The sequence below is a fragment of the Lichenostomus cassidix genome, unplaced genomic scaffold, assembly GCF_008360975.1.
Source record: "Lichenostomus cassidix isolate B80296 unplaced genomic scaffold, HeHo_3.0 HiC_scaffold_40, whole genome shotgun sequence".
NCBI classification, from domain to species: domain Eukaryota; kingdom Metazoa; phylum Chordata; class Aves; order Passeriformes; family Meliphagidae; genus Lichenostomus; species Lichenostomus cassidix.
In genome coordinates, this window is record NW_028147459.1 from 1,439,160 (window position 1) to 1,452,530 (window position 13,371).

A 13,371-nucleotide genomic window follows, 5' to 3' on the forward strand; every position below is an offset into this window, starting at 1 on the left:
GCCTCCGCGCGCTGCTCATTTGCATATCCGATTTCCCGCCAACCCCCTCGCTCCGCTCATTTGCATATCCTGCTTCCCGCCAACCCCCTCGCTCCTCTCATTTGCATATCCTGTTTCCCGCCAACCACCTCGCTCCTCTCATTTGCATATCCAGTTTCCCGCCAACCCCCGCGCGCTTAATTTGCATATCCTGCTTCCCGCCAACCCCCTCGCTCCGCTCATTTGCATATCCAGCTTCCCGCCAACCCCGTCGCTCCGCTCATTTGCATATCCTGTTTCCCGCCAACCCCCGCGCGCGCTCTCTTCGCATTTCCCGTTTCCCGCCAACCCCCGCGCGCGCTCTATCCGCATTTCCCTTTTCCCGCCAACCCTGGCCGGGCTCATTAGCATGCCCCGCCCCCCGGTGGGCGTGTCCCCCGGTGGGCGTGTCCCCGCGGCCATGGCGGAGCGGGAGGAGCGGCGCTTCGTGGAGCTGCCGCGGGACTCGGTGCGGCTGATGGCCGAGAGCGCGGGGCTGGAGCTGGGCGACGACGTGCTGGCGCTGCTGGCCGAGGATGTGTGCTACCGGCTGCGGGAGGCCACACAGGTAGGGGACAGGGACAGGGAGGGGACACAGGGACAGGGAGGGACCGAGGATGTGTGCTACCGGCTGCGCGAGGCGACACAGGTATGACCGAGAGGTGGCACAGGGACAGGGGGGACAGGGGACACCGGGGGGAACCGGGGATGTGTGCTACCGGCTGCGGGAGGCCACACAGGTAGGGACAGGGAGGGGACAGGGACAGGGGGAGACACAGGGACTGGGGAGACCAAGAGGGGACACAGGGACCGGTAGCGGGGGCAGAGGAGATGACACAGGGACAGGGAGTTACCGAGGATGTGTGCTACCGGCTGCGGGAGGCCACACAGGTAGGGGACAGGGACAGGGACAGGGACAGGGGGGTGACACAGGGACAGGGTAGACGGAGAGGGGGCACGGGGACCAGGAGTGGAGGGACAGGAGATGACATAGGGACAGGGACAGGGACAGGAAGGGACCGAGGATGTGTGCTACCGGCTGCGGGAAGCCACACAGGTACCGGGGACAGGGACAGGGGGGTGACACAGGGATTGGGGGCTGACACAGGGACAGGGGGGACAGGGAGGGACCGAGGATGTGTGCTACCGGCTGCGGGAGGCGACACAGGTAGGGCACAGGGACAGGGGGGTGACACAGGGACAGGGACAGGGACAGGGGACACCGGGAGTTACCGAGGATGTGTGCTACCGGCTGCGGGAGGCGACACAGGTAGGGACAGGGGGGTGACACAGGGACAGGGGCGACACAGGGACAGGGACAGGGAGTTACCCAGGATGTGTGCTACCGGCTGCGGGAGGCCACACAGGTAACGGGGACAGGGGACAGGGACAGGGACTGGGGACACCGGGAGTTACCGAGGATGTGTGCTACCGGCTGCGGGAGGCCACACAGGTAGGGACAGGGGACAGGGGACAGGGACAGGGGGTGGGGAGCTAGAGTTGCAGGGAGCGACACAGGTACCGAGAGGGGGGGGGGACAGGAGCGACACAGGGACTGGGGGACCGGGGCAGGGGACCCGGGGGACTGAGGGGAACTGGGGGAACTGGAAGGCGACACAGGTACCGGGGGGACCGAGGGGAACAGGGGGACCGGGGGGATCGGGAGGATCGGAGGAACTGGGGGGAACTGGGGGGGACCGGAGGGATTGGGGGGACCGGGGAAACCGGGAGGAACCAGGAGTTACCGGCTGCGGGAGGCGACCCAGGTACCGGGGTGGGTCAGGAGCAGTCCCGGTCCCGTTCCCGTTCCCATCCCCAATCCCATTCCCGGTCCTGGTGCTGATCCCGATCCCGGTCCCATTCCTATTCCCGATTCTATTCCTGATCCCATTCCAGTCCCGTTCCCACTCCCATCCCCGTTCCCGATCCCATCCCTGGTCCCGGTGCTGATCCCAATACCATTCTTGATCCCATTCTCAGTCCCAATGCTATTCCCGACCCCGTTCCCAGTCCCATTCCCATCCCCGATTCCATCCCTGATGCCATTCCTGGTCCCGGTGCTGATCCCGGTGCCATTCCCAGTCCTGATCCCGATGCCATTCCGGGCTGCCGGTGCTGATCCCAATACCTGTCCCGATCCCATTCCTGGTCGTGGTGCTGATCCCAGTCCCATTCCCCATCCCAGTGCTGATCCCAATCCCATTCTTGGTCTCATTCTCGGTCCTGATCCCATTCCCAATCCTGTTCCCAATCCCTTCCCATCCCATTCTATCTCAATCCCATCCCCATCCCCATCCCCAATCCATTCCCATTCCCATCCTCATTCCCATTTCCGCTCCATTCCCATTCCCATCCCCAATCCTATCCCCATTTCCCAATCCCAATCTCATTCCCAATCCCATTCCCATCCCCAATCCATTCCCAATCCCATCCCATCCCAATCCTATTATCCCATCCCATTCCCAATGCCATTATCCCATTTCCAATCCCATCCCATCCCCATTCCCAGTCCCGTTATCCCATCCCATTCCCAATCCCATCCCAATCCCCAATCCCATCCCAATCCCAATCCCATTGTCCCCATCCCATTCCCATCCCCATTCCCAATCCCATTATCCCAATCCCATTATCTCAATATCCCATTATACCAATATCCCAATATCCCAATATCCCAATATCCCAATATCCCAATATCCCATTATTCCATTATCCCATTATCCCAATATCCCATTATCCCAATATCCCATTATCCCAATATCCCATTATCCCAATCCCATTATCCCATTATCCCAATATCCCATTATCCCAATATCCCAATATCCCAATATCCCATTATCCCATTATCCCATTATCCCATTATCCCAATATCCCATTATCCCAATCCCATTATCCCATTATCCCAATATCCCATTATCCCAATATCCCATTATCCCAATCCCATTATCCCATTATCCCAATATCCCATTATCCCAATATCCCATTATCCCAATATCCCATTATCCCAATATCCCAATATCCCATTATCCCAATATCCCAATATCCCATTATCCCATTATCCCATTATCCCAATATCCCATTATCACAGTATTCCATTATCCCATTATCCCGTTATCCCATTATCCCAGAACAGCTCGCAGTTCCTGAAGCACACTCGCCGCCGTCGCCTCACCGTGGAGGATTTCAACCGAGCTCTGCGCTGGAGCAACGTGGAGGTGAGGAACTGGGGAGACTGGGAGGGACTGGGGGGACTGGGAGGGACTGGGAATGGGACTGGGATAAACTGGGATGGACTGGGAGGGACTGGGGGGACTGGGATGGACTGGGATGGACTGGGAGGGACTGGGAATGGGACTGGGATGAACTGGGATGGACTGGGAGGGACTGGGGGGACTGGGATGGACTGGGAATGGGACTGGGATAAACTGGGAGGGGATTGGGAATGGGATTGGAGGGACTGTGGGGGACTGGGATAAACTGGGATGGACTGGGAACACTGGGATAAACTGGGGGGGACTTGGAATGGGTTTGGGAGGGACTGGGAATGGGATGGGGGGACTGGGGGGGACTCCCCACTGTCCCCAGTGATGTTTCCAGTGTCACCAGTGTTCCCATTGTCCCCAATGCTGTTCCTGCCATTCCTAACGACGTCCCCAATGCTCCCCACTGTCCCCAACACTGTCCCCAATGATGTCCCCAATGCTGTCCCCACTGTCCCCAGCGCTGTCCCCAGTGTCCCCAATGATGTCTCCAGTGTCACCAATGTCCCCATGCTGTCCCCAATACTGTTCCCACTGTCCCCAATGATATCTCCAGTGTCCCCAATGTCCCCAACGCTGTTCCCAATGATGTCCCCAGCAATGTCCCCAGTGATGTCTCCAGTGTCCCCACTGTCCCCAAGCTGTCCCCACTGTCCCCAGGGGGTGTGTGGCTTCGGCTCTCAGGACTGTCCCCAATGCTGTCCCCAATGCTGTCCCCAATGTCCCCAATGTCCCCAGTGCTGTCCCCAGGCGGTGTGTGGCTTTGGCTCGCAGGACTGTCCCCAGTGTCCCCAAGCTGTCCCCTGTGTCCCCAGGCGGTGTGTGGCTTTGGCTCACAGGAGTGTCCCCACTGTCCCCAACACTGTCCCCACACTGTCCCCAATGCTGTCCCCAGGCGGTGTGTGGCTTTGGCTCTCAGGAGTCGCTGCTGTCCCCAGTGTCCCCAATGTCCCCAATGCTGTCCCCAGTGTCCCCAACACTGTCCCCAATGTCCCCAATGCTGTCCCCAGGCGGTGTGTGGCTTTGGCTCTCAGGAGTCACTGCTGTCCCCAACACTGTCCCCACACTGTCCCCACTGTCCCCAGGCGGTGTGTGGCTTTGGCTCGCAGGACTGTCCCCAGTGTCCCCACAGTCCCCAATGTCCCCAGCAATGTCCCCAATGTCCCCACTGTCCCCAGGCGGTGTGTGGCTTCGGCTCGCAGGAGTCGCTGCTGTCCCCACTGTCCCCAATGTCCCCAATGTCCCCACTGTCCCCAGGCGGTGTGTGGCTTCGGCTCGCAGGAGTCGCTGCTGTCCCCAATGTCCCCAATGTCCCCACGCTGTCCCCAGGCGGTGTGTGGCTTTGGCTCGCAGGACTGTCCCCAGTGTCCCCAGTGTCCCCAAGCTGTCCCCACTGTCCCCAGGCGGTGTGTGGCTTCGGCTCGCAGGAGTCGCTGCCGTTCCGGCCGCTGCGCGAGGGCGAGCTCTTCTTCCCCGAGGACAGGGAGGTGAACCTGGTGGAGCTGGCCTTGGCCACCAACATCCCCAAGGGCTGTGCCGAGACCGCCGTGCGAGGTGGGACCCCAAAAACACCTAAATTGCATCCTGGGACCCCAAAAACCCCAAAAACCTCCCAAAATGACATCCTGGGAGCCCAAAAACCCCAAAACCAGTCCCAAAATCACCTCCTGGGACCCCAAAAACCTCAAAATCATCTCCTGGGACCCCAAAAACCCCAAAAACCTCCCAAAATCACCTCCTGGGACCCCAAAAACCCCCTTGGGACCCCAAAAATCACCTCCTGGGACCCCAAAAATCACCTCCTGGGACCCCAAAAACCCCCCTGGGACCCCCCAGTCAGTTGGCTCTGCTCTCCCCCAGTTCACGTTTCCTACCTGGATGGCAAAGGGAACCTGGAGCCACAGGGAGCAGGTGAGGAGAGACCCCTGAGACCCCCTGAGACCCCCTGGGACCCCCTGGGACCACCCTAGAGACCCCTGAGACCCCCCAGGGACCCCCAGAGATCCCTGGGAACCCCCTGAGACCCCCAAAGACCCCCCCAAAGATACCCAGGGCTCCCTAAGACCCCCCAAAGAGCCCCCAGAGACCTCCTGAGAACTCCCAAAGACCCCCTGAGACCCCTCAGGACCCCAAAATCCCTAGATACTCCCAGGACCCCCAAATCACCCCTGGACCCCCTCAGGACCCTCAAAGACCCTCCAGGGACTCCCTGAGACCCCTGAGAACCCCCAAAGACCCCCCCCAGAGATCCCTGGGACCCCAAAAGACCCCAAAAGGACCCCTCAGAGACCCCCTGGGACCCCAAAACTCCCCAGGACCCCCAAGCTCCCCCTTAGATCCCTCTAGGACCCCCAGACTCACTCCAGACCCTCTCTGGGACCCCAAAAATCCCCGAGGACCCCAAATCACCCCTAGACTCTCTCAGGACCCCCAAACTCATCCCTAGATACCCCCCAGGACCCCCAAACTCACCTCAGGACCCCCAAACTCCCTAGATACTCCTGGGACCCCAAAACTCACCCCAAATACCTCCTCAGGACCCCAAGAACCCCAGGACCCCCAAACTCACCCTGGACCCCCAAAGACCCCAAAGACCCTCCAGAGACTCCCCTGGGACCCCAGAGACCCCAAAACCCTTCCTAGACCTCCTGGACCCCAAAATACCCCTAGACCGTCTCAAGACCCCCAAACTACCCCAAGCCTCAAGGCAAATATTCCCCAAACTCACCCTTAGATCCTCAGGACTGAAAACTCCCCCTGGACCCCCCAAAATCACCCCTAGACTCTCTCAGGACCCCCAAAATCACCCCTAGATACTCCCAGGACCCCCCAAACTCACTCCAGACCCCTCAGGAACCCCAAAGACCCCCCAGAGACTCCTGGGAGCCCAAAAGACCCCCAGAGACTCCTGGGACCCCAAAAGAGACCCCCAAAGACCCCCTGAGACCCCCTGGCACCCCCAAGCTCCCCGAGGACCCCAAACTCACCCTAGACCTCTCATGATCCCAAACTCACCCCAGGACCACCAAACTCACCCCAAATACCCCCTTAGGACCCCAAACTCCTCAGGACCCCAAACTCACCCCCAGGACCCCTCTCAGGACCCCAAGGGCCCCCAAAGACCCTCCAGAGACTCCCCTGAGACCTCCAGGACCCCCAAACTCACCCCTAGATCCCCTCAGGAACCCCTCAGGACCCCTAAGCTCCCCCCAGGACCCCCAAACTCCCCCCAGGACCCCCAAACTCCCCCCAAGCTCCCCCAGGACCCCCAAACTCACCCCCCAGGGTGACTCCCCCGTCCCCCGCAGTGCCCAGCGCCGTCTCCTCGCTGACCGATGACCTCCTCAAGTACTACCAGCAGGTCACTCGTGCTGTGCTGGGCGATGACCCCCAGCTGATGAAGGTGGGGAGGGGCTGGGACCACCCTGGGACCACCCTGGGGGGGCTGGGGACCAGCTGGGGGGGCTGGGACCACCCTGGGACCACCCTGGGGGGGCTGGGGACCAGCTGGGGGGGCTGGGACCACCCTGGGACCACCCTGGGGGGGCTGGGGACCAGCTGGGGGGCTGGGGACCACCCTGGGACCACCCTGGGGGGGTGGGGAACTGCTGGGACCCCCTGGGACCACCCAGAGACCCCCAGCTCGTGAAGGTGGGGGGGCTGGGGACCACCTGGGGGGTTTGGGGACCACCTGAGACCACCCTGGTGGGGCTGGGGACCACCTGAGACCCCCTGGGACCCCCTGGGGGGGCTGGGGACCACCTGGGACTACCCAGAGACCCCTTGGGACCACCCAGAGACCATCAGGGACCTCCTGAGGGGTCTGGGGACCCCCTGGGACCACCCTGGGGGGCTTGGGACCACCCAGAGACCCCCAGGACCCCCCAAGACTCCTCCCCAGGCCTTACCTTGGGACACCCCAGAGACCCCTAAAGACCCCCTGGGACCCACCAGAGACCCCCAGGAACCCCCAGAGACTCCCCAGAAACCCCCCTGGGACTCCCTGGGACCACCCTGGGGGGCTGGGGAACCCCTGGGATCCCCTGGGACCATCCAGAGACCCCCCAGAGACCCCCAGAGACCCCCTGGGACCACCCTGAAACCTTCAGGATGCCTCTGAGACCCCCTGGGACCCACCAGAGACCCCCAAAGACCCCCCCAGAGACCCCCTGGGATCACCAGAGACCCCTGAGAACCCCAGACTTCCAGAGACCCCTGAGAACCCCCAAAGACCCCCCCAGAACCCCCCATAGACTCCCTGGGACCCCCAAAGACCCCCCCAGCGATCCCCAAAGACCCCCCCGAGCCCCCCTGACCCCCCGCTGTCCCCCCAGGTGGCTTTGCAGGACCTGCAGAGTAACCCCAAGATCGCGGCGTTGCTGCCGTACTTCGTCTACGTGGTCAGCGGGGTGAGTCTGGGGGTCCCAAGGGGGTCTGGGGGGAGTCTGGGGGTCCTGGAGTGAGTCTGGGGGTGAGTTTGGGGGTCCAGGGGGTGAGTCTGGGGGTCCTGAGAGGGTCTGGGTGGGAGTGGGGGTCTGTGGGGGTCTGGGGAGTCTGGGGGTCCTGAGAGTATTTGGGTTGAGTTTGGGGGTCCTGGGGGGCGGTGGCAGTCTTGGCAGGTCAGTCCTGGGGACTGGGAGTGTTTGGGGGTTGTGAGGTGAGTTTGGGGTCCTGAGATGGTCTAGGGATGAGTCTGGGGGTCCAAGGGTGAGTTGGGGGTCCTAAGGGGTTTTAGGGTGAGTTAGGGATGTCTTAGGGGTGTTTGGTGAGTTTGGGGGTCCCAAGGGTGAGTCTGGGGGTCCTGAGGGGATCTAGGGGTGAGTTCGAGGTCCCAAGGGGGTCTAGAGGAGTTTGGGGTTCTGAGAGGATCTAGGGGGTGGGTTTGGGGGTCCTGTGGGGGTCTGGGGGTGAGTTTGAGGGTCCTGAGATGAGTTTGGGGATCCTGAGGGGTCTGGGGTAAGTTTGGGTCCTGAAAGGGTCTGGGGCAGTTTGGGGGTCCTGAGAGGGTCTGGGGTGGGTTTGGGGGGGTCCTGAGGAGATCCAGGGGTGAGTTTGGGAGTCCTGGAGTGAGTCTGGGGGTGAGTTTGGGGGTCCAGGTGTGAGTCTGGAGGTCCTGGAGGCGATCTAGGGGTGGGGTTTGGGGGTCCTTGGGGGTCTGGGGGTGAATTTGAGGGTCTGAGATGAGTTTGGGGATCCTGAGGGGGTCTGGGGTAAGTTTGGTCCTGGAGGGGTCCAGGGTGAGTTTGGGGGTCCTGAGGTGAGTTTGGGGCCCTGGGGGATCTAGAGGTGAGTTTGGGGGTCCTGAGATGGTCCTGGGTGAGTCTGGGGGTCCTGGGGGGATGAGTGAGTTGGGGGTCCTGAGATGGTCCTGGGGGTCCTGGGGATGCAGGGGTGAGTCTGGGGTCCTGGGGGGGGCTCTGGGGTTTGGGGGTCCTGGGAGGGGTCTGGGGGTGAGTTTGAGGGTCCAGGGGTGTGTTTGGGGGTCCTGAGGGGGTCTGGGGTAGGTTTGGAAGTCTCTGGGGGCTCCAGAACCTCCCAAGGGTCTCCAGTTTGGAGATCCTGGGGGCATTGAGAACCTCAGGGTGCTTCCTGGAGGAGCTGGGAGGTCTTGGGGGTCTCCAGAGGCTCCTGAGGGTCTCCAGTTTGGGGGTCCTGGGGGGATTGAGAACCTCAGGGTGGTTCCTGGAGGAACTGTGGGCTCCCTGGGGGTCTCCAGAAGCTCCTGAGGGTCTCCTGTCTGGTGGTCCTGGAAGGATTGAGAATTTCAAGGTCCTTCCTGGAGGAACTGGGAGGTCCTGGGGGAATCTCAAGGTGGTTCCTGGAGGAACTGAAGTCTCCAGAGGCCCCTGAGGGTCTCCAGAGGCCCCTGAGGGTCTCCAGTCTGGGGGTCCTGGGGGGATTGACAATTTCAAGGTGGTTCCTGGAGGAACTGTGGGCTCCAGAAGTTCCTGATGGTCTCCAGAGGCCTCTGAGGGTCTCTATTTCGGTGGTCCTGGAGGGTTTGAGAATCTCAAGGTGGTTCCTGGAGGAACTGGGAGGTCCTGGGGACTCCAGAGGGAATCTCAGGGTGGTTCCTGGAGGAACTGGGAGGTCCTGGGGGCTCCAGAGGGAATCTCAGGTTGCTTCCTGGAGGAACTGGGAGGTCCTGAGGGTCTCCAGTTTGGTGGTCCTGGAAGGATTGAGAACCTCAAGGTGGTTCCTGGAGGGACTGGGAGGACCTGGGGCTCTCCAGAGGCTCCTGAGGGTCTCCAGTCTGGGGGTCCTGGGGAGATTGACAATCTCAAGGTGGTTCCTGGAGGAACTGGGGGCTCCAGAAGTTCCTGATGGTCTCCAGAGGCCTCTGAGGGTCTCTATTTCGGTGGTCCTGGAGGGTTTGAGAATCTCAAGGTCCTTCCTGGAGGAACTGGGAGGTCTGGGGGCTCCAGAGGGAATCTCAGCGTGGTTCCTGGAGGAACTGGGAGGTCCTGGGGGTCTCCAGTCTGGTGGTCCTGGAAGGATTGAGAACCTCAAGGTGGTTCCTGGAGGAACTGGGAGGTCCTGGGGCTCTCCAGAGGCTCCTGAGGGTCTCCAGAGGCTCCTGAGGATCTCCAGTTCTCAATCTGGAAGGACTGAGAACCTCAAGGTGGTTCCTGGAGGAACTGGGAGATCCTGAGGGTCTCCAGAGGCTCCCGAGGCTCTCCAGTCTGGTGGAACTGGAAGGATTGAGAACCTCAAGGTCCTTCCTGGAGGACCTGTGACCTCCCGAGACTCTCCAGGTGTGTTCCCCCACCAAAACCCTCCCGTTCCTCCAGGTGAAATCCGTCAGCCACGACCTGGAGCAGCTGAGCCGCCTGCTGCACCTGGCCAGGTCGCTGATCCAGAACCCCTTCCTGTGCCTGGGCTCCTACGTGGGCAGCCTGATGGGCAGCGTCCTCTACTGCGTCCTGGAGCCGCTGGCCGCCTCCATCAACCCCCTGAATGACCACTGGACGCTGCGCGACTACGCGGCCATGCTGCTGGGGAGGATCTTCTGGTGGGCTTTGGGGTTTGGGAATGGTGGGATTGGGAATAATGGGAATGGGATAATGGGATAATGGGATTGGGGTGGGAATGATGGGATAGGGTGGGATGAGATGGTCCTGGAGCTGCTGGTCACCTCCATCCACCCCCTGCATGACCACTGGACATTGTGCGACTACGCGGCCATGCTGCTGGGGAGGATCTTCTGGTGGGCTTTGTGGTTTGGGGTTGGTGGGAATAATGGGATTGGGATTGGGATTGGGGTGGGATGGATGGGGTGGGATGGTCCTGGAGCTGCTGGTCACCTCCATCAACCCCCTGAATGACCACTGGACGCTGCGCGACTACGCGGCCATGCTGCTGGGGAGGATCTTCTGGTGGGCTTTGGGGTTTGGGAATAATGGGATTGGGCTTTGGAATAATGGGAATGATGGGATGGGATTGGGATGGAGATGGGATGGGATGGTCCTGGAGCTGCTGGTCACCTCCATCAACCCTCTGAATGACCACTGGACGCTGCGCGACTACGCGGCCATGCTGCTGGGGAGGATCTTCTGGTGGGCTTTGGGGTTTAGGGTTATGGGATTGGGGTTTGGGATAATGGGATTGGGGTGGGAATGATGGGATGGAGATGGGATTTGGGGTGGGATGGTCCTGGAGCCGCTGGTCACCTCCATCCACCGCCTGAATGACCACTGGATGCTGCGCGACTACGTGGCCATGCTGCTGGGGAGGATCTTCTGGTGGGGGTTTGGGGTTTGGGGTTGGTGGGATTGGGGTTTGGGGTTTGGGATGGGATTTGGGATGGGATGGAGATGGGATTTGGGGTGGGATGGTCCTGGAGCCGCTGTGGTCAACCCCCTGAATGACCACTGGACGCTGCGCGACTCCGCGGCCATGCTGCTGGGGAGGATCTTCTGGTGGGGGTTGGGGTGGGAATGGGAATAATGGGATTGGGATAGGATGGGATTGGGATTGGGAATAATGGGGATGGGATATGGGATGGTCCTGGAGCCACTGGTCATCTCTATCCACCCCCTGAATGACCACTGGACGCTGCGCGACTACGCGGCCATGCTGCTGGGGAGGATCTTCTGGTGGGCTTTGGGGTTTGGGAATAATGGGATTGGGGTTTGGGGTTTGGGAATGGGGGTGGGAATTGGGGTGGGAATGATGGGAATATTGGGATGGGATAATGGGATGGGATTGGCATGGAGATGGGATGGAGAACATGAAATGGGAATGGGAATAGGAACGGGAACAGAAGTGGGGATGGAATGGGAATGGAATGGGATGGGATGGAATGGAATGGGAATAATGGTCATGGAATGGGAATGGGATGGGATAGGATTGGGAATAATGGGATTGGGATTGGGAATAATGGTCTCCCGGGGGTCTCTCGGGGGGGTCTCTCAGTGGTCTCTCGGAGGTCTCTCGGGGGTCTCCTGGGGATCTCGGGGGTCTCTCAGGGGGTCTCAGGGATCTCCCAGGGGTCTCAGGAGTCTCCTGGGGATCTCAGGGGTCTCTTGGGAGTCTCTCGGGGGTTTTTTGGGTCTCTCGGGGGTCTCAGGGGTCTCGGGTGTCTCTCAGTGGTCTCAGGGGGTCTCCTGGGGATCTTGGTGGTCTCTCGGTGGTCTCTCGGTGGTCTCAGGGGGTCTCACACCCCCCTGTCCCCGCAGGAGTCACGAGGAGCTGGTCAGGGGGTTTTTTGGGGTCTCTCTCCGGGGATCTCCCGGGGATCTCAGGGGTCTCCCGGGGATCTCAGGGGTCTCCTGGGGATCTCAGGGGTCTCCTGGGGGTCTCTCTCAGGGGTCTCAGGGCTCGCTTGGGGATCTCTGGGATCTCCCAGGGGTCTCTTGGGGGTCTTCTGGGGATCTCGGGCATCTCCTGGGTCTCCCAGGGGTCTCAGGTCTCTCTCAGGGGTCTCCTGGGGATCTCGGGGGTCTCCCGAGGGTCTCTCGGGGGTGTCTCGGTGGTCTCCCGTGTCTCACACCCCCCTGTCCCCGCAGGAGTCACGGGGAGCTGGTCAGGGGGTTTTTTGGGGTCTCTCTCCGGTGGTCTCCCGGGGATCTCAGGGGTCTCTCGGGGGTCTCCCGGAGATCTCAGGGGTCTCCTGGGGATCTCAGGGCTCTCTCGGTGGTCTCTCGGTGGTCTCAGGGGGTCTCAGAGGGTCTCACACCCCCCTGTCCCCGCAGGAGTCACAGGGAGCTGGTCAGGGGGTTTTTTGGGGTCTCTCTCCGGGGGTCTCCTGGGGATCTCAGGGGTCTCCTGGGGATCTCAGGGGTCTCCTGGGGGTCTCTCTCAGGGGTCTCAGGGGTCGCTTGGGGATCTCTGGGATCTCCCAGGGGTCTCTTGGGGGTCTTCTGGGGATCTTGGGCATCTCCTGGGTCTCCCTGGGGTCTCAGGTGTCTCTCAGGGGGTCTCTCGGTGGTCTCAGGGGGTCTCAGGGGGTCTCACACCCCCCTGTCCCCGCAGGAGTCACGGGGAGCTGGTCAGGGGGGTTTTTTGGGGTCTCTCTCCAGGGGTCTCCCGGGGATCTCGGGGGTCTCCCGAGGGTCTCTCGGTGGTCTCAGGGGGTCTCAGGGGGTCTCACACCCCCCTGTCCCCGCAGGAGTCACAGGGAGCTGGTCAGGGGGTTTTTTGGGTCTCTCTCCGGGGGTCTCAGGTGTCTCTTTGGGGTCTCCCAGGTGTCTCTCGGTGGTCTCTCAGGGGCTCTCTCGGTGGTCTCCCGGTGGTCTCCCGTGTCTCACACCCCCCTGTCCCCGCAGGAGTCACGGGGAGCTGGTCAGGGGGGTTTTTTGGGGTCTCTCTCTGGGGGTCTCCTGGGGAATCTCAGGGGGTCTCCTGGGGATCTCGGGGGTCTCCTGGGGATCTCAGGGGTCTCCCGAGGGTCTCTCGGTGGTCTCAGTGGTCTCTCAGGGGGTCTCACACCCCCCTGTCCCCCCAGGAGTCACGGGGAGCTGGTCAGGGGTCTCTACCAGCAGATCCTCCTCTCGCTCCAGAAGGTTCTGGCAGATCCCGTCAGACCTCTCTGCTCTCACTACGGGGCTGTGGTGGGGCTGCACGCCCTGGGCTGGAAGGTATGGGGGGCTTCGGG

The 13,371-nt window shown here is 61.5% G+C and overlaps 1 protein-coding gene across 4 annotated transcripts in view; it reads left to right on the forward strand.

Annotated features, from left to right (window-relative positions):
* The first annotated feature begins 419 nt into the window (after window positions 1-419).
* TAF6L (TATA-box binding protein associated factor 6 like) overlaps window positions 420-13,371 on the forward strand; it is a 23,253-nt gene continuing 10,301 nt past the window's right edge. For 3 of the 4 annotated variants that reach the window (XM_085046423.1, XM_085046421.1, XM_085046422.1), the window contains exons 1-4: window positions 420-586; window positions 3,144-3,230; window positions 4,679-4,829; window positions 5,136-5,186. In XM_085046423.1, coding sequence (XP_084902549.1) covers window positions 440-586; window positions 3,144-3,230; window positions 4,679-4,829; window positions 5,136-5,186 — 436 coding nt within the window. In that variant the 5' untranslated portion in view covers window positions 420-439. Of the gene's footprint in view, window positions 587-3,143; window positions 3,231-4,678; window positions 4,830-5,135; window positions 5,187-6,583; window positions 6,679-7,609; window positions 7,685-10,066; window positions 10,288-13,221; window positions 13,355-13,371 lie in introns of all 4 variants that reach the window. The other variant, XM_085046425.1, reaches the window with a different exon arrangement.